The sequence below is a fragment of the Lissotriton helveticus genome, chromosome 11 (assembly GCF_964261635.1).
Source record: "Lissotriton helveticus chromosome 11, aLisHel1.1, whole genome shotgun sequence".
Taxonomy (NCBI): Eukaryota; Metazoa; Chordata; class Amphibia; order Caudata; family Salamandridae; genus Lissotriton; species Lissotriton helveticus.
The window spans coordinates 787,981,554-788,002,303 of NC_136072.1; the positions used below are offsets into that span (position 1 = coordinate 787,981,554).

Consider the following 20,750-nt stretch of genomic DNA (forward strand, 5'->3'; position numbering starts at 1 on the left):
AGTTGAGCGTGACGTCACTAGGTGGCTTGACTTCAACACATCTGCTACGTCATCACGCCGCCTAACGCTTTGCCGGTATCTTTCTTACCCTCTTGCAGGCTGAGCGACGACCCCAACCCAGAGAAAGCTACGAAAAACCGCGAGACTACCTAGCAGAAGGTGAGACCACGCCTCCTGGCACAGAGGGTTGGGTTTTGTTTATTGGAGTGTTGGAATTATTGTTTGTAAGGCGGGTCAGTTCTGCATGTGGAGGTGTTTGTGGGGTTGTGACAAACAGCTGTTTGGAGACAGATGTTGGTTTTGAGATTAAATGGATAGTTTATGGTATTTCTCTGGCGTTTTTTAACTTTATATTTTTGAATGAGTGTTGCTGTGGTGGGGAATCTTGTCAAAGGTTTTTTTGGTGGCCTGCTTTGGGGTTGGCATAGCTGCCATGTCTCATATTTAGCCACAATACATACAGCCACCCGTGACAGTTTAGCCATCAACGCTTTGATTTCGGAAACTTTTAATTTTCCTTTTACCATTATACTTATTGACTTAACAATCCCCACATGGAAGTGATTTGCCTTAAAGTCCAGGACTGCTCAAAGCTGTTATAATGGGCATTTGATAAGTGTGTTTTGGGGTTTGGCATTGGGTTATAGGTGGTGTTAACGCTTTTGAAGCAGAATATTTGGTGTAAAAAAAAGTGCTATTTCAAGTCCTTGTTTTGCTGTTGATGGAGGGGATATCTTGATACTGGGTTTTGTGAGGCTGGGTTTGGAAGTTGGATCTTGCTGTTCAGTTTAAGGGAAAAACTTTTCTACTCTCTTTTATCTTTGAAGGATTTATAGAAGCATGAGCAATTCCCCAGAAGGCTTCAAAGTGCCTCTCGGGTTTATAGTACATAATAGAACATGTACATGATGTAGATATAAATACCCAGATTCCATGTTGGCAAATAGAGGTGGCATGTTGGGTGCAGAGTCAGCTTGCAGTGTCATTGCACCAACAGCTACAGATGTTGGTTTGTCGTTTTAATGTTTGAGAGGTCACTTGGAGAACTGAGCAGAAGCATTTCAGTGGTACATGGGCATTAGAATATTGTTATATAGTAAAGTTAGTGGCATAGGGGTTTAAGGGTTGGTTTTTGGTGTTTCAGGTCAGAGAGCTGGTTTTCAGGTTTAGATGGACTTTGTTGTTGGCTTTCCTTTTTGATGGATATTTCTTTAACATTAAATCCTAACTTTCGCATGCAGGTTCTTGATAATGTATAGAAGTTGGGATGATGATGATAGGTGACCTTGAGTCAGGGGTGGTGTTTGTTGGCAGGGAAGTATGACAATATTTTTTGGTTTTAGGGCTTGGACAGTTCCTGATTTTGGAGTTTGAGGGGGGGTGCTTTCTGTGTATGTTATTTCAGGAATTATTCATGGGGTTAGAGGGTTGTTCTTGGCACTTTCGTGGGGTATGGTTTTTAATGTTATTTCTGTTGGGTTTAGAGGTATGATGCTAAGCATTTTCTTGGTTTTGCAGGTTCTTGGGAGGAAGGTTTGGGGTGAATTTTGTGGTTTGAAGTATAGGTATATCATTTATTTTGATGATAATGTTAGCCTGTTTGGCTATTTCTTAGATTATATGGCCAATTCTTTGACTTCATGACTCTTGATCGAATTATTCATCTGGGTTTAAATTGTAGAGAAGTGTGTTGGGTTTGGATAGCTTAGCCAGGCTCAGAAAATGGTGGAATTTGAGATTGTGTAAGGGGTATTTTGGCAGTTTAGAGGCAAATAGGTTGAGGTTAGTGACCTTGTAGGTCTGCAAAGAGTATTACGTAAAGCAGGAGAGTGAGGTCTTTCTAAAGCCTCTTTATGAAATCCTGTTTTATGAAAGTTGTTTAATGGTTTTGTAGTCTCTATTAGGACGATCTCTCAACTCAGAGGCATAAGCTGTACTGAAGGAAGTCTGAAGACTCAACACTTCTGTCACATATTAACTGCTAGTAAAATAATTCATTCACAATCCGTATGAGAAGAGTACATACTAGCTTACATTTTTTGTATGCCAATAAAATGTTGCCAAAACTTGCTCTTGCCAACTGTACTCCTAAAACTTTCCCAGGATGTTGAACACTCATGGTATTTAAAACGGGTATTCATATACATAAGTAAATAGTCTCCCTTGATAATCAGAATTCACCATTACCCGTCAATAACCACCTGGTCACTGTATCGTTGTGTGCATGGCCTGTCATTCCTGTGGCCTCTTAACACGGTTGTTTGTGTGAGCATAATGTGGATTTTTCTTCTGAAAGGTTATTCTTAAAGTTTAGTGTTTTTGGTGATCGTGGCAAAGTTTGGCAGGCAATACTTGGTATTCATGGTAAGAATCTTGTACTCTGGAATTAGAGGGTTCCTATTGTTGGATAGTTTTTCATATAAAGGGTTCATCAACTCATGATTTATATGGCATGTGTTGGGGTTAGGCATGTTAGAAATATGTTCTGGAATAGGGTTTCAGGTACAAGTGGTGTCTATGCATCTTGAGTGGTTTTAGAGGCGGCAGAACAGTATTTTTTGTTTTAATTTAAACTTTTTGGGGTGCTTTTCTGAGATAAGGCTTCATCATGAACCACTAGCAATAAATGCCACTTCATACAGAAGAAAGCAAACACTGCGGTGAATAAATTGGCACCAATAAAATGTCCATTACAAACATCTGTCCCTGGTAACAAAAATAAACTGTGCATATATCACAGAATTCCCTTCTTTAAATACAATCTGGTCCAAACTACTCTTGAAATGAGTTAAACCAATATATACCTTTGGTTCGGAGTGGTCACCAAATGGATAGGTAGTGCTGAATGAATGTGTTTTGTAATGGAGCAGGTCTCTGTCACAGAAGTTACAATTTACTATTCAGTTGGTTGTAATTTTACCTTGTTACTATTACTTTGACTTATTAAATGTATGGAAATATGCATTCCACTAGCTGTACTTTATTTATTCATGATTTGCATTCTTAGGATTATATTTCTCTTTTGTTTATTAATGTCCTTTTTGGCATAGTGGTTGGGTATCTGTAAACTTGGGGAGAGATACTTTCCCTGGTGTGTGTTTTGTTGAGGTTGTGGGAGAGTTCTTGTGTGTCAGGAACAATTGTGGTCGGTCTTAAGTTCGAGTGAGGTTTATTAGTCAGATGTTTGTGGAGAGTAGAATTGTACTTGGAACTCGTCAAAGTTTTTGTCAAGTTTTTTGTGTGGTCGTGTTTGTTTTGATTTTGTGCAAGAGTTTCAAATGTTGATATATTTTTTAATGCGTTTATTTGGTTGTTTACTTTGGCAGCTGAGAAAGGGTTTCATTTTTGGGGATCTTGATTTGTTGGGTTGAATGCTGGACCTAGGTTCCTGAAGGTGGCATCCTTGGATTCAGGTGGTTTCTTGGGAAGACCTTTAATTATTTTTTGTTGGTGGTTCTTGAAGAACCATCAGTGGAGTTTACTTGATCAATATTTCTTTAGATCAGTTTGGTTCCTGCGGCATGAAGTAAGTAGGTTTTTGGGGTCACGTATTTACTTGGGGGTTGAGATGTTTGCGTTATGTAAGTATGATAGAATGGTGTTGGATTAAGCGTTCTTGCATTGCATTTATATACATGTCAAATAATGAGTTTGCCCCATTTTTTCGTGTCTATCTGCAGCAGTTAGACGGCAGCAACAAGAAGCTGGATTTTTCAAGGGCCCTCACTATGCTGGCTATCCATTTCTGATGATCCCTGACCTTGGCAGCCACTACTTGCCCAATGGGGCCCTGTCCCCAGGGGCCCGCACGGTAAGAGGGCTCTTTGTATGGGAATATGGTTTATTGAGGAGAAGGGAGGTGGGGTGGTTTGAATCTCTAACATATGGGCCTTTATACTTTGGTGCCTGTCATGTCCTATCACTGAGTCCTCTTATTCTTCCTCTGGTGAGATAGAGTTTGTAGTCGTCAGTTTGTAAGGACTCGTGTGGGCAATCCCATTATTGGAACTATCAGTGGCTAGCCTTTCTATCGTTTCATATTAGCCCACTTTCTGGTGATTTATGTTTTTTACTCATTTGGGTAAGTTGCTGTCACATAATAGCCATTGTGTGGTCTGTTATTGTTTTGGAACGACCTGGATATTGGTCTGGTCTTCTCTTTAAGTTTATTTTTGTTAGATTATTCTGTCTTTTGACCCACTTGCTCCCATGCAGTCCAAAACAGTTTCTGTGTTCAGAGTGGCGTAGTATGACATTTTTGTGGTGTATTGTGCTGTGATGTGCATTGTGGCTGCTCTCAATCCACAGATGTCAAGAAACTCCATGTCGTGTGGCACTATCAGCTAGTCCTACCTCTTGAGCCTGCAGTGTTTTGTATTCTGGGATTTGCTGTAGGATTTAGCTAAACATCTAAGACTTTATGGAGGTGTCACGCATGTCCTGAATTCACCTGGAACGTATTTGTATTAATTTTGTGGTGCTGTAAACTGGGCCAAATACAGGTGTGTACCTCTGGTACTCCCGTCTTGGCAATTTTTTGCACTCTTGTGGTCTACTTCCTGCACTATTTCCCCTCCTTTCTTTAGACCCAATGTCTTCTCGGAGAGCACCCCGCGCCCCACCCTCGCCCATGAATTCAGTCTCTTTTGCATTGAATTGCAGCCTGGGGGAAGTGGTTAGCTTCCCCGCTTCCTTCGCTCACCGCCATCTTTTCTGGCATTGGCCTCTGGAGTCTTTTGTTCGGGACTGTTGTTTTTTTCCCCTCAGCTCTTGTAACCCGATCTGCGTCGTCCTTTTCCTCCACCCAGTTACTGAGAAATGTGACATTTTGTGATTTGAAAAGACATGGCAGGAAGGAGGGGTGAAAACCATCTGACGTTCTACATTGCAAAGTTCCTCAAACTTTTCTAATTTAAAACACCTTGAAGTCTGACGCTTACTAGAGTCTTCTGGAGACAAAACACGTTTGACAAATGCCCTGCTGTTTATTTTGTATACGATTTCACTGGCGTTTCGACTTGATTGATAGTTGTGTGTTTTCCTAAATCTAAGCTTTTTGACTCGTTCGCGCACTGCGGATGGTTTTGGAAATCATGTTGCATTGAGGTGGAGTTTGGTGGGTGGAGTGGGGGGTGCTGAAGGGGGTGGACCCTAAATTCAACCATGAATGGATTTTTTGTTTTTAAGTGAAATCTGAAAGTTTCTTTTCCAGCTCGTTGCTGGGGGGCGGGCAAGAAAGCTTTCACATCTGTGCCCAATTTTGTTCTGGGTTGGTTCCTAGCCTCCCGGCCAAGTAAAATAGTTTTACGGGGAGGGGGGAGGGGGACAAAAAGGGCATTGTTTCGGAGGCAGCTTGGGGTTGCGATGCTGAGGGTTACTTAATATTTTTGAAAAACATTTAAAAAAAAGCAGAGGTCCCACAGATCTGTGTGCACATTATGTTCCTCCAAGTTTACAAGAATAATAATTGTAACATTTGTCTGCAGAGTAAAGTTTCCTCTCGTTAAAAGCCTTATACTGGCTCGTGTGTGCACGCTGTTTCCATGATGGTATGAAAAATATATTCCTAGTGTTCTCGAGACTGTGCTATTAAGTGCACAGCGTGCGTGCCTTTTATTAATACCGTGTGTACATCCGCGAGGACGTGCATGCAAAATCTAATTTGCGGACAGATGAGGGATGAAGCCTTGCTTGAACCATTCATGGTGTTAAAATGAGTTAAAAGCCTTTAAAATCTATCCGTTAAGTAATAGTGATTGGGAGTAAAGTAGATGAGCTAGTTTAGGACACAAATTGAAAATGCGTTACTTTCAGCAAGTCCCAACTACCACAGAATGTGCCAGACAGGTACAGATGCGAAATGTGCCTTCGTCGTATGCAGGCCTCTGCGTGGAGCTAAGGCTCGCTTGCATACTGTGCTTCTCCCATGTACTCGAATTGGCATGCAATGTTTAGAGCCGAATGTGCATTGATCTAACCCCCTGCCTTTGGGTGTCATGCTTCCTTGAGGAAACGGTGGTCTACAGATGGCTGGGATGTAGTCGTGGCCCTAGTACAGAATCCCCACCGCATTGCCTTTGAAGTGGTTGGGGTGTGCATGTGGAAATGCAGGTTTCGAGTTGTGCGCAGGTACTTTGCTGCACGCAGTCAAAGCGGCTTGACTTTGATATTAAATATAACATAAATACTCCCTCCGCTTTGCCTGGGGCTCTAAAGTTCGGTTTTATCCCAGGTTAAGATGCCCAACAATGCACTCATCCGCGCCCTCATGCCACCTTCGGAAATTTCTTATAGGAAACAATTTGGAGATGTTAAACGTAATTACTTTGGAATCAATCGTCAGACATGATATTCCGAAGTACCTGTACCCAGGGAGGGACAAATATGCCCCAGATCACGCCCTTTGATCGTTTCAGGAAGTCCTAACTCTCCTCACTGCGTCAATGGACAATTTATAGTCACCAGACGTATTTCCTGATACTGCATTTGTATTCGGACTTTGACCTAGCTGGACATTGTTTTAATAGAAAGGTTTGTGCGTTTAAGTTTTCTTTTTAAATATCATCACAAGAGTCCTATTATGCCGCTCTCCTTTCAGTAGCAGTTCGATTAATCCACGCAGTGTGTGCATTCATGTTCCTTTCTGTGAGCACATCTCTCACAAATATACACCAAACCAGTAGTTCACGGTCCGGAGATAGAACGGTATTATTAAACGATGTATAACGTCTGTACGCTGGAGCGGTAGCTCAGCGGGCTAATACCTCTGCAGCCAAAGTCGCTGTAACATTGTTTTTTTTGGTCCGAATCCGGCAAGGCCACCGAAGCCTTTCACACTATCGATAAAACGAGGAAAACTAATTTGAGTGATGATCATCTTTGTGTTACAGAGCTTCTCCATGCATGGATTGGAACGCCGTGTAAAATATGACATGCATATTACGTTAATAATTCTGCCCTTGCGACATTATTGATGAGAAATAGATGGTGAAAATGTTAATTCACGTTTGGGATAATTTTCTATTTATAATGTTTGTTTATGTTAAAAGTTTACAACTGAGACATTTGCACAGCCCTTTAAATAGCGCACGTCTTCTGTACCTATGTTTTGTGCATGCAGCTCGGTGCAGGGTCATGCTTGCATCCTAAAACTTTTGCTAACTAAGCATCTAAGTGCAAAGCAGTTTGTGGAAAGGCTAATGCCACAGTGGAGTAATTTGCAAGTTTATAAAAAGCTGGAGGAATCATAATTCCTCCTCCTTTTCTTGTTTGCACCCTTTCTTATTCAAACGCGGCGTTAGGCGTCTGTTAAAGCTGTTAATGGGTTTACTTTGTCTGTCCCGCATTGGTATTTAAAAGAGTGATTACGGAAATTGAGCAGGGAGTGCAAATGAGAGCAAATTGAATCCCCCTCGGACACAAAGTAATGTTCCCGGCTCCCCAAATCCCCGCGCTGCCAGTGAGCCAGCCCCGGGGGCCATTGTGAGGTGTTTGCAGGACGCAACGCCTCCCACTGGGCCTGCGGGCTTATCCCCACCAGGAATGCGGGGCCACCGTTTGCCTGGGCCAGGGACACACCTCGCCCATTCTCTTGTGGATTTACAAGTTTCTACCTAACTAACCCCCTGCCCGCCCCACCCGTCACATAATCTCATCGTGCAGAGGGGGAGAGGAGCGGGGCAAACGTTCTGCTTGAGCGCTTTGTAATAATGGGTGTAATTACGGGAACTCCGAAGCGGTGCTTGCTTTGCTGCAAGCAACTGTAGCTGCATGTACTTGTGGCACAGTCCCAACCATGAGCGAGGGCGGGGTCTTGTGTGTTTTTTTTTTTATTTTGTAGCGCGCACTGCTCACGGTATTGCCTCTTGGCGCTCCGATTTTGTCCTAGTGAACTAGTGAATTGGCAAGGGTCACACACTTTGAGAAATGGCTCCTCAGTCTTCTCGCGGTCAGTAGGCCCGTATGTAGGAGGGTGAGTCGCACGTGTGTAGGAGGGTGAGTCGCACGTGTGTACGAGTACGTACAAGAGAGCTCCTGCAGCCCGGTCATTGTGAATTGCTCCTAAATAGTCTACAATGGGAATTGTATTGCAATATCTATATGCTGTTCGTACAATTTGAATGAATTGGGCCCTCTCTTCTATTTTACTAATAGGGCATGCGCCTATTCACAAAGACATGTACGGGAACGTAAGAGTTCTCCCAGGAGGTCTGTAGTACTGTGTCCCCTGTGCTCATACATGATTTAGTGAATCGGCCCCTTGGAGGGGCTGCACTCGGTCCTTGGCTGATCCTGAGGCTGTGGGGCATAGGGCCTTTCTGCTCCTGTGCTCTTGGCTCGTGAACATAGATCGACAAGCTTCTGTGTTGCGGGCAGTCTGCTAAGCAAGGTCTTGTTCTTCCTGTACATGGGTTTTGTGACGTGGCTCGCTTTCACAGTACTTCTGGTTGAGGGAGAATGGAATTTACCTTTGTGAGGGGCTCGACTACCGCCCATGGCCGCTCCCTGCTTTAGAAATACCCCTATAAAATAATGGGTTTGTTTTGGTGGAAGTGAACTGACAACACGCTCTTGAGACTATAACAGATCCCTAAATCATCCCCTTACTTGCCGTCAAAGCTTCAAACGGCCACTGCTTGTTTTGTTGTGAAGTTTTGTTGTGAACTTTCTCACAAGTTTGGTGATGTTTCCAGATTTGCTTTTTGTTGTTAGCGCCATGTGCGCCCTCTTGAAAGCCGCTGGCTGCTAGTGTTATATGGGAGGCAGTACTTTATCTTCACACGGCCTCGAGGCCCAGGGACCTTTTGGCTACCAAAACTGGCCATTTGAGATGTAGCCTCCCGAGCATCCATCAAGTCAGCCGTGTAACCGTTCAGCATCCTCCCCAGCCCCCTGCTGCTGCTGCTCTCATAGCGGAAATGTGCTCCTTTCTGTTACTCCGGGATTGGTAAATGAGACCAAACCTGCTTTCTGGCCTAGGGATGATGTAGGGAGGGGCCCTTACATTAAGTGGTCGGATTAGCAACTGTCAAGCAATTATTGGTTGTTCTTACATCATTAATGCATGTAGTGGTTTTATTTTCGGATTAAAACACCTCATGGGAATCAGGAATGTAAACAATTATATTGTTTTGCCTAGAAAATGTGATCAATAGGAAAATGTAATGTTCCTCCAATTTATTTCTGTTTGCTTTTCAGTTTTTGATATATTGCCATTAAGTTATTAGCAACACGTCTGGCTTTGATGTGTTAGTTAAGTAACCACTATGTACCATTCGATATAGCTTCTAGTCAGTGAAAATATGTTTATACGCCAGTGTCCCAAAATTCCATGGTAAACGTTTTTGATTACTTAATCAGGTGGACCTTTACAAAAGGGAGACGTAGAAGTGTTTCCCTGAATATGCAGAGGATTGTATATGTAAAGATTTCTAGGAATAAATTTGAATTTACGTGTTGGATCAGCCTTCTGTATGCAGAGAGTGTTATTTCTTGGCATTATACATATGTTATTTTTCATTGTAGGTGTCTTGTCTCAGGGCTTTGTTTTGCTTCTCTCAGCATGCAGAGCTTTCATAGCGCTAAGTCATATTGAAATCGGTGCACTCTGACTAGCCTTTGGAACCTGCAGAGTAAATTGGTGACTTAGGGAGTCGAAGGTCGTATTTAGTTGAAGTTCACTAGGGCAATTCTATTGTTTGGAGGACAAAAGCATGGAGACCGCGAAGATTGCAGACCACCCTGCAGCTGCGCAGACCTATGTTTGATACAGGAATAGTGATTAGTAATTCGGCTGAGGGCCATTGCAAGATCACCTTGTTTGCCTTCCGCCAGGAGGATGCTGGACATAAACTGTGTAAGGTGGTCTCCTATAAGTATACGGTCCACTTGGTTCCATCAGAATCAGTTGGGCTATGCTTGCATGGTGTGATTGACAAGATCACGTACATTACTTGCACTCTATGGGAAATTCCTACTTGATGGGGAAAGCAGCCAGTTACATTGGTTTCAAGAGTTCTTTCCATTATGTTCTGCTGCTAAGGAGAAGCCGCCTTACTCCAGTCTGCAAGCTTTCTAAAAAAGGATCTCATCGCCTAATTCATGTTACAAGTACACAGACAAATGGTGTTTTAGAATGGGAAAGAAACAGAAATCAAGGTCCACACATATGCAAGATCAGAATACACTGTTGCGAAGAATAGGGGACCATGTATTCCTTGTAGGGAACTCGGGTCATTTCAATTTATGGCAGTAGTTTCCTAGGATTCAGTAATAATGTATTTAAGCTTTTTGCCATCGTCGAAACCATTTAAGATTCAAAATTGTACATTTGTCCTTGAACTCGCAGTGCTCACGTAATTGTTCTAATATAACATTAGAAATGGGTCATTAGACTTGTCATTTTTTAGCATGGTCGAACGTTAAAGCAAAATATTAGTGTATTTTATGGAGCCGTTGTTTGTGATGAATGGAGATGTTCAGCACCTTCAGGCATGGTGATTTCTGCCATTGTATAGATGAAGAGCAAGTTGCCTTTGCCCTTAAAGCCCCTAAAGCTCACTGCCACCTGGCTCTTTCTCTCTTCTACATGTGCTGCATGTATTCACACTTGCTGATGCCACTGAAATTATATGGTGTGTTGTGAATGTTCGTAAGGTGCAGGCCATGGCTTTGGTATCCCCAGGCAAATAATCAGAGAGTGGTGTGAACTAACCCCATGGCATTGCCTCCAGCGTTTTAAGTGCTTACATTTGATTGGTTGCTGAAGGGCTTTACCCACATTGGGTTGGAGAAAGATCTGCATTAAAATAGTTTTCAAGGAAGTCTTTGTTTGCCTTGTAGGTGGATACAATACAAATAACTGTAGATAAAAAACAAAAGGTGAAAAAAAAATCGGTACTGACAAAAACACGAAAAATCAACGAGTGTAGACCTAAATCAGCCTGGATGATCTATGGTTTCCAAAAGGATCTGAAAAAAATAAAACAATATTTGAATCATAAACCAACGTAATTGATGTGTGGTCTTTGCTCACCATCAATTTTTTGGGCTGCGGACTCACAAGCATTACAGTTGTGAACTTTGATTTTGTAGCCTGCATGTTTGTTTGGGAAGATCCAGAAACTGTTGTGTTTTTTAATTCATTCCAGCCCTTCTCACTAGTTTTTGAAGCCCCAACCATATTTTTGTAAGTTCATATAGAAAATAAACTTCGGTATTTCAAGGCAGTGAATCAGATTTAAAATATTAACATCATTATTTGCAGTGCTCTGGAAGGTATTCTTGATCTCTTGACAACCCATTGATAGCACTTAGTTGTTTTTCCTGCTGTTGATAGGCTTCATATTTGAGTCGAAAGCACATTTACATGTGTATGGATTGGTATGTTGTGTGTATTTGTATAACAAACTGCTCGCCCGAGAGGGCATCCTGACACTAAAGCAAGAGCTGTATGGGCCAAGAATGAGTCGGGGGCTAGATGGAGAGCAAGGTCTTCAGTTCCTTGTGGAATTAAAGAACGAAGGAGTCATGCGGCACAGATGTGCTAGGGCCAGGTCGTTCCAGGCGTTGGGAGTGAGGTAGGAGAAGGCCCGACTGCTGGACCTGGTTCTGCATATGTGGGGTGCGAGGTCAGCAGTAGGAGTGCGGGTAAGCGGAGGTATCTCTTAGGTGTGTAGAGGTTCATGCGGTAGAGGTAAGCGGGTCAGTGTTTTGTAAGGCTTTGTATGTTTGAATGAGGAGTGCTTGTTTTTTAAATGAAGCCGGTTTAGCTCCTAGAGGTGTGGGGTGATGTGAGTGCTGGTCCGTAGTTTGAAGGTGAGCCTAGCTGCTCAGTTTTGTATGGTCTAGCTAGATTTTTCTGGTCAGCTGTGCTTTGTTTCTGGCATAGAGTGCATTGCTATAGTCCAGCTTGCTGGTGATGATGGCTTTGGTGACAATTCAGCATATGCTGTTACCCTCTTTCCTTTATTCCCCAAATTGTGCATCATCTTTTTAATTTATATTTGATTGAAGCAGAGTTTTGAATACTTGAAATAAATATTGCTTATCGTTCTCTGCATCTTAAAACTAAACAGGATGATCTCCGCGCAAGATTGTAAGCTATATAACCTGAGCATTACTTCCCTGTAAGGTGTGCAAGACCCCCATACATGCATTTTCACAGTTACCCCACCCTGAAAGAAAAAGCCTTTATCAAAGGTTTATTGTATTAGACCATATTATACTGGTAAATTACTAATATTTTGACCTAGTAAGTTGCATGCTTGTTTCGAAAAAAGCATGGGTGTGAAAGTGCAGTTTTTTCCCCCTAAGGGGTATGAGTTGAAGAGCATTTTCCTTGTCTTCTGATCACATACATTCTGCCTCTGTTTTGCTAATGGATGTGGGACACCGAAGCCTTGCCATATATAAGGTTTAGAATGTAGCTTTGCAGACTGGCTCTGTTGGGGGAGTGCCTTGTTTTGAGTCCTGAGTGTGTACTTTTGACATGTAAGCGAGTCCTTCGTACACTGTAATGTAGGCATTGTATAAGATGGGTAAGGGCACATAAAAACAATATGGATGAGGTCAGAGTGAAATGCTCCTGTCGCGAAGCCATTCTCTATTTTGAATCATTCGTAACAATAGCTTGTCAACTAGCTGCACTGCCAAGCCAGACCTAAAAAACAAGGAATTGGAGAAAAGAGGAGGCACTCTGTGAGCTGGAGCATTGCACTCCTATTATTCTGCATGCCATTCCCACTAGTCACAAATGCTGTGCCTCAAAATAAGATTTAAAAATAATACTAATTAAAGGTAATTTCTAAGTATTATTCTCACATTAAACCTTGCCATATCAACTGTTAAATGGAATATGAAAAACATTTCATTTTCGAGCAGAAATCAGATTGAACTCCATTTTAGCTATAAATTGGTACTACAAAGTGGTTCTTAAACTGTGGCCCGGGAACCCCTATGGTGATGAGTGGCCTCAATGGAATTTAGAAATGCTCCAGCATTCCTTTTAAAAGTTTTTTTTTTTATATTTTCTTGTGAAATAAAGTATTTTATCATTTGTGCATTTGTTTGGCGAATGCTTGTTTCTGTATTTTTTGTGTACTGTTTTGTGGTTCAAATCATCAAAAAATTCCTAGGCCGGGTCCCCACCTTCCAGTAATGATTCACTGGGTGTCCCACGGTTCAAATAATGATTAAGTGGGGTTTCTTAGAAGTCAAAAGGTTAAGGATCACTGATGTAGACCGATTTTTCTGAAATGCGCAGAAGAATGCACTTATAGACTGGAAATGAAATTTGCCTGCAGTCTGTGAGTTGAAAACTTGGTGACACTACTCACATCTTCATTGGTGCAATTGGCACATATTTTGAATAAAAATTGGAAAAGGTTCTTGATAACCATGGTTATGAGGCACATTCAGAATGATTCTTCATTAAAACGACTGTTTACCCGGAAGAGATATGGTGATGAGAAACAATATGGCTCCTCTGCCATTTAGTTACTTCACAATATTTTGTATACATCTGGTTAACTATGACTGGTGTACTTGAAGGAACATACCCTTGTTAGAATTTGTAGCCATGATGCTGAGCTGGGGCTGCACGCACTGTTTAAAAAGTGATGTTTTAAGATTAGGTGATACCATGAGAACATTTTAATGTGACCTGCTTAAAAGGTTGGGCTGAGGTTATGGAAACTTGAGTCGTTTTTGGAAAGGTCTCTATTCTTTGAATCTAGGAGCGAAAAGTGAATGCTGCTGAAATTTATTTTTCTTGACTGTGGATTGTGTTTCTGTTTGGAGGATGGATGGGCCCTTGGCCTGCAGAAGAGCAATCATTCTCAGACGGAACCGTGAGGCAGTGAGAATGTCCAGCTGTCCGTCCTATGATGAGATTGACTAAAATGAATAGAATAGATTCTGATTGGGGGCAAGCAGAAGGGGGCGGCTATCGGAGGGCGGGTAGAAGTTGTGGATGCAGCACATGGAGCTGCTCATTTTGAAGACCTATTGCAGATGAGCAGTTCGTCTCCCAGCTGTGGCATCCACTCTCGAGTACTTCCAGGCTCTCTCTATCCATCTACTTACTTCAATTGTCAGCATTGATTGGTATTTTTTTCTATTTCTGCATTATTATGAGTCTCCATAGTTGAGCCCTCCAAGCTGTATCCTTTTTTTTCCTGACATTTGTATCCATTGTTTAAAACATTTCTTTCACTGAGAAAATGTGTGGGCTTTGTGGTTGGTAACCTGGCAGCAGTTTGGTTTCCGGGGTAGAGGTGGGTGTACAGGGGTATACCCAAAAAATCATGTTATGTACAAATATTAAATGTGGAAATAAAGTCTAGACCGGTCCAATTATATTTTAAAGCTTATTTATTTTTCCTTTTTATAGCAGACCACTCTGAACTCCACCATCTCGCAGGGTTAGAGACTGTTTTGGCCCGGATAGCCCTTTGCATTGTACAGGCCCTTTGCTCTGTGGGTTAGGTAATGTTGTGTAGACCTAGGTGCAGTTCTCTCACAGCCTTTTACCCTCCCAAAGGTCAATAAAATGAGTACCATTGTCATTGGTAACGTCCATTATTTGAGTGGAAACATGAACTTTGTTTGGGGTCTGTATTAATAATTGTTAATATGTCACTGGATCTATTCATTATGATGCCAGCCTGATTGATTTGTTAAATTCTGGTCTTATTGTGTTGAGGGCGGTATGTACTGACCGTTGGTGAAATACAGATCGTTATGCGGTGGTGCGCCCCAGTGTCATGCCATCCTGATCCTGAGCATATGTTCGCTGGACCGCGCCTCTGCTTTTACCATAATTGAATGCCTACTTTTGTAAGGAGTTAGTTCAACTGAAATTGAGATCGAATTTGCCAAATGATTTCTTGTGTCTTCTTTTTGAAACTATCGTGGGACCCGAGCTGATGTGATGGGCTTTAGGCCTCCAGATTTCTATTGAAGTCAGGCTGGAGTCTCTGAAGGCATGGCAAGACATGCGAACATCTGAACCCTTAAGAGACTCTACCCCTCGCCCTAAAGAGAAGGGACCGTGGTGTGATTGACTCCTAACAATGGAGAAAAAATGTAAATGGCGTCAGCTTTTTAGCTTCTTTCCTGTTCCTGCATTTCGTCTGTCTGTCTGTGTAGGTGGCATCGCCCGGCAGGAGACTTGGTGTCTGTTCTTGTCTTGTGCATAAAGGTATATTGGTCAGTAATCTGCACTAAGCAGGGTGTGCAGCTTTTCACACGTTTGTGAAAGACTGTCTTTTGTGCAGGCGCCTGCTCCTACTTACTCCACCTCCTTGCAGAGAGCACCTTTGGAAACTGGTTTCGACGCTCAAGCTGCTCCAACCTGTTCTCATCGCCATGTAGTCATGCGTCTGGAATGTGCTGTTCTGACAGTTTGTGTGTGTGTTTGTACGTGGCCGCGGCTCATGCGTTCTCTGTTGGACACATCTGTTGTGCTGGTTGGTATCGTATGCCCACTACAGCCTAAGTAGTTTCTGTGCTTCACGAGATGGACCAGGGGCGTTGAAAAAGAAACTGCAGGCTGACCGTGAATAAAAAAAAATATATGGAATGGCTGATAGTGGTCGGGGGAATGGAATAATGTGCTAGCAATCGAATAAACCAATGGGAGATGGCGTGACAAATCAAAGGGTGCGAGAAAGAAATAAAGGGGTGAACATGAAGAGGAACCACGGACAAGTGTGAAAGAAAAACGGGGCGAGCATGAAACGGAAAGTTGAGGAAAGTAAAAGAGAAATCCAGGGATAAAAAAAAGCTGCTCATAAAAGTGCAATCAAGGGGTGACCGTGTACAAGATGTACGAGGAATGATAATGAGAGAAATAAAGGCTTTAAAAGGGATAACAATGAAAGTGTACTCCGAGGTGACCGCTAAAGATATATTAAGGGGAGACAGTCCGTGAAAGAGAATCCAGGGGAATAACTGTTAAAGGGAAGCCGAGAGGTGACCAGGAATGGAACCGTAATGGTGACAAGTGAAATTGTGAGGTCACCATGAAAAATGAATCCATGGGTAACTGAAAATAAACGATGTTTAAGTGGAAAAGAAATCACAAGTGACTCATTGTGAAAGGGAATTAGAGGGGCGACATGGACGGGAAATCAACTTGGTGTGTGTGTGTGTGTGACGCTGTAAGAAAAACCAGGGTGGGCGGACCAGGAAAGGGGACTGAAGAACTGGAGCAGGGGCTACAAAAATAAAAATTAAATAAAAACTACTGCTGACTGTAAATAAAAGAGATTGAGGGACGGGAATAGGGGCTGAGAAATGAGGAAGTGGAAATGAACCAGAATTTGGAGTGATAATGGAATAGGCATTTCCTAACTATAAAAACAAGACTGTGAAGTGGCAGTGAAGGGTGTCGGAGGGTGTGGGAGGAAGCGGTGTGGAAGTAGGGGTGCAGAGAAGTGATATAGCAGCCATCACGGTGGTGGCTGATGGAAGCCTCTGGCTCAAACCTTGCCTGACCTTCGTCCGAGCCCTTGGTACCAAAGCTGGTCGCCCTGTAATCCTGCTGAGGGCCCAAAGTGGGAGGGCGGGGGAGTGCTACGGCAGGCTTGCTTTGGGTACTTATCGCCTCTTATTGCCTTCATTTTGATGTAAAAGCAGAAGATTGGAGCACTCCTTAATTGAGCCCGCTCCCGCCACCCCTGGGACGCAGGGGAAGGCTTCAGGCTGGCGGGGAATTGAAATGCAAACATGATGTAAAACAGAGCTAAGATTGATCTAATGAATCTCTCTCCAAGTAAATAGAGATCGAGGCCCCTGTTGTGCCGCCATTAGCATTTTATCCCTTGTCACAGCTGACACGGAAAGAGAGGATTGGCTGCGGCGCTGGTAAAACATGCTCGTGAGATGCCGCCGCCCCTCCCACCCTCTTCCGCGGCTCTCGGGGAGTAATTAGTGCCCACATTTCAGATGCAACTGTGTGCTCTTGTGCCGAGCAGCAGGCCCCTTTACTTTCCGACGCTGGGGTGAATAGGATGCATGTAAATGTCTGCTCATTCCGTGCGTGTAATGCGGGAGGTCACCCAGTATTGACTTACCCGGGAGCCAGGCGCAGCCAGGTAAAGCGCTTTGCTAACGATCACAATTTGGCTAAATGAGCAGAGATTGGCTCCTCTGTTTCCATATCCCGCACTTAAGAAGCTAGGCCCTGCCTTGGCACATTATCCTGCGTGGGGATGTGTCTGGGAAGTCATAATCCGTTTCACATTCTTAAATTCACCAATTTTGGAGCGGTTGACTACTTCAGCTGATCCAGTTTCTGTTGCAACATGTTTTTCCTATAACATTTTTCAGATGCGTCTGCAGTTGCTCATGCGTCTAAATCCTCTGGCGACTCCCTCACAAGGCTATACGGACTTCCATACAATCCCACCATTAATACATGGAATGAGTATTAACACCTGCACTATCGTTCAAGCAGAGCTCCTGCTACTTCTTGACTGGTGGTAGGGAGGGGCCTTATTTTTGATGCCCATACTGTGTGTTGAGATGAGAAGCCATGTCCTTTTGCCACCGAGGTAACGTGTAGTATGCATCTTGTAGGATGCGAAAGCCATGTTTATCACGCATCACCACTGGTTTCTGCTGGTGACCCGAGACCAAACCCTTATGTACTTTTGGTATGTTGTACATGGAGGAGTCATAAAGTCCGTTCAAGGTGCATAGTTCTGTCTTCCTCCTAGTTTACCCTGGCATTGCTTGGCATCTAATTGAGGCCTAGTGGTGGTTTTAAGGCATAGTATTAAATCTGAACATTGTGAGGCAGGTGTTGATTCAAGAATATATGTGCTTCTAGACCCCCTATAATCTGAAGAAAGAGACTAAAACGCAGATTTTATTTAGAGTGTAAAACTGAAATGAGCATATATGTGCTCTTTTTAGGAGAGGTCTGATAAGGCGTGCCCATGATCACACAGTTTGCTCTAGTGCGGAAGGTTTGGCTAGAAATCGGACCTTGTACAGCCTGGTTCCAGGCTGTACATGGATGTGTCATATCTGTATGTTGTTAAATAGTATTGTTGGCAGGGTTGGTCACATATGTGTTGTTTTCATGCCCATTTGTAGCAAATTTACACAGAGGTGCATCACATGCTGCTAAATGATTGTCTGCTGTTTGAATGACATAAAAGAAAATGCCAGTAATTAAGAGTTGATGTTTTGGGGGAATTTGATAAGCAATCAGAATTGACATGTGGTCATCCCAAGAAAATGAACATTTGAAAATATTGCCAATGCAATTAAAATCCCATTTTCCAGGTCTGCACCTGGTATGGATTCTAGAAGCATAGCTGGCATGCCTCCTCTATTCAGCTGATTGTAGAAAGTTTATAATCCGGGTGGAAGTGTTCCACGCATACAGTACCAGCGTGGGCGAACTTTTTATTGCTTGCAAAACGCGTGTGCACTGTTCTTGCATCCAACCTCTTAAGAAAATACTGCCGATAAACAGGGAAAGGACCTCTCCAGATGCAGGACAAAGTGCGTGTTTGTACATTTAATCTTTTAACACGGCCTTGGGCCTGGGAGGATTTCTAGCTCCCTGGCTAGGAACCACATGGCCTCGAATGAAATCATGCTCATTCCTGTAGAGAGAGAGAGCGAGAGAGATCGATCCAAACTGGGATGTTTTATAGGAGTTTTAAGTGCTCAAGCCAAGAGTGAGACCCTTATCCCACTTAAAATGAACCATATGTGCAGATCTCAGTACGGAAAAGGGAACTCAGTGAACATGCTAGATGCATTTAAAGAGCAGGCAGACCTTTTCACTGGATGAGTTTTATCTAATGTAACTGCAAGAAATGATGGTTGGAATGCTGAATGGTTCAAACATTCTCCCCCAGTCAAGAGATGTGGGTTCAATCCATCGTTCTTATGCCCACTACGCCACCTCAGTCTTGACCCTCTGCCTTATGGGAACAGTCCAGACTGAACTGCCAAGCCAGGTCCTCCCTGGACCGGAAACAAGCATCCTGGGACCAGTTTCGGGGTATGTCACTCTTCATCAGCCAGGCTAGCTTGAATCCAGTGACACAGTGAGCAAGGGACCCACGTCTGGGCATACCCATCCAACTTAGGGCAAAAGTGTACCTGCAACAAATGATGGACGGAATGCTGAATGATTCAAACATTCTCCCCAGTCAAGAGATCTTGGTTAAATCCAAACAATGGATTTAAACCCAGATCTCTGTACTGGGGGGAATGTATGACATTGTTTTGCATTCTGTCCATCAATTGTTCTTTTGCATTTGTCCCCCCAAGTGAGACGGGTATTCCCAGACATGGGTCCCATGCGCTCCATACCACTGGATGCAAGATATCCTGGCTGATGAGGGCTGAAAGACCGAAATCGGTCCTAGGATGATTGTTTCCAGTCCAGGGAGGACCTGGCCTGGCAGTTCGGGCTGGACCGTTCCCTTGGGCGCAGGGTCCAGACTGAGTTCCATATGGCTGGGTCCAAACTGGAATGGCATGGTGAGCAAAAAAACGATGGATTTCGGCCCAGATGTCTGTACTGAGGTGGATGTATGACATTGTTCTGCATTCTGCCCTTCAATTGTTCTTTTTGCATGAATTCTATCTAATTACAGTTCTATTATCTTACTTAAAATATCCCTCTTGGTTATTGTGGAGGACTTGCTTTGATGGCTCCTAAGTTGGTGAAAGGCCTAAGTGACCGCAGCCTAAATTCCCATATCCGAGCTGCTTGCTAGACCTTTTATTGGTGTTATGTCCACATGGCACCAGTGGTGCTAAACGTCTTACAGAGGAAGGACATATTATACTTAATTACACCAACTCTGATGCCATTAATCATCTGCATTAGGAGTATGTGTATGTACTACTTAATACCACCATATATTTCGTTTAATGGTTGTAAAGTAGTCTGAAGAGCCCTCATATACTACCCTACTCTACTAATTAATTCAACACACCAATTTACAATACTTCCGGGAGGAAGGGCGGTTTGTGCTGCCTTTTACCAACAAATTCTGATACTGTTAATTAACAACTTTAGCAGTTTGGGTATGCACTATGTATCACAATATTTAATTGTTGTAATGGTGATGTACTTGTTGGGAGTGACCCCCATATTAGACCCCACCCCGTCAATCAATTCCCAAGACGGTGTTACAATAGTTCAGGAGGGAGGGCATAAGCTGCCAACTCAGAATCAAGTGTTTTTTTTTTGTTTTTTTTTTGCTGGGTTTTTTTTGTACAATGCAGATGGATAGCTGGATCACCGGCAGGCAGCGTGATGAAATTATGGTGTGCATTTGGTGTTTTTGAAATGGAAAGGATAAGTAGTACCGGGAAAATAACTGCTGCAGAGCAAGCTTTTAATACTGCTTACCAGTGTTATTTTCTCACACTGATCACTATTGTGAGCATTCCGGATGGCCCACTAACGCAGATAATAACATTATCCACCAGTATTCGCTTATATGTTGTCCACTTATGCCACTCTCCGCCATTAGCAACAGCCCCCCAATGCCCAGTATTGCAAGCTTTGTGCACTGCCCGCCAGTGCGATCTTCTCACACGGCAAGGTTCTCATGTTGGCTATCCAGGTGAATTCATCACTGCTGTTTAGGAAGGCTGGAAGACATGTTGACTCCATTTCCATTCAGCCCTTTGCCTTTCTTCTGAGGTATTCAAAATGAATGTCAATTGTAATGGTGGCAGCACAAGTACAATGGGAATTCACCAGT

The 20,750-nt window shown here is 43.1% G+C and overlaps 1 protein-coding gene across 1 annotated transcript in view; it reads left to right on the top strand.

Annotated features, from left to right (window-relative positions):
- The window catches only part of TCF7L1 (transcription factor 7 like 1), a 154,397-nt gene that overhangs the window by 1,610 nt on the left and 132,037 nt on the right, over window positions 1-20,750 (top strand). Inside the window, exons 2-3 of the mRNA XM_078666738.1 lie at window positions 99-159; window positions 3,681-3,811. Coding sequence (XP_078522864.1) covers window positions 99-159; window positions 3,681-3,811 — 192 coding nt within the window. The remainder of the gene's footprint in view (window positions 1-98; window positions 160-3,680; window positions 3,812-20,750) is intronic.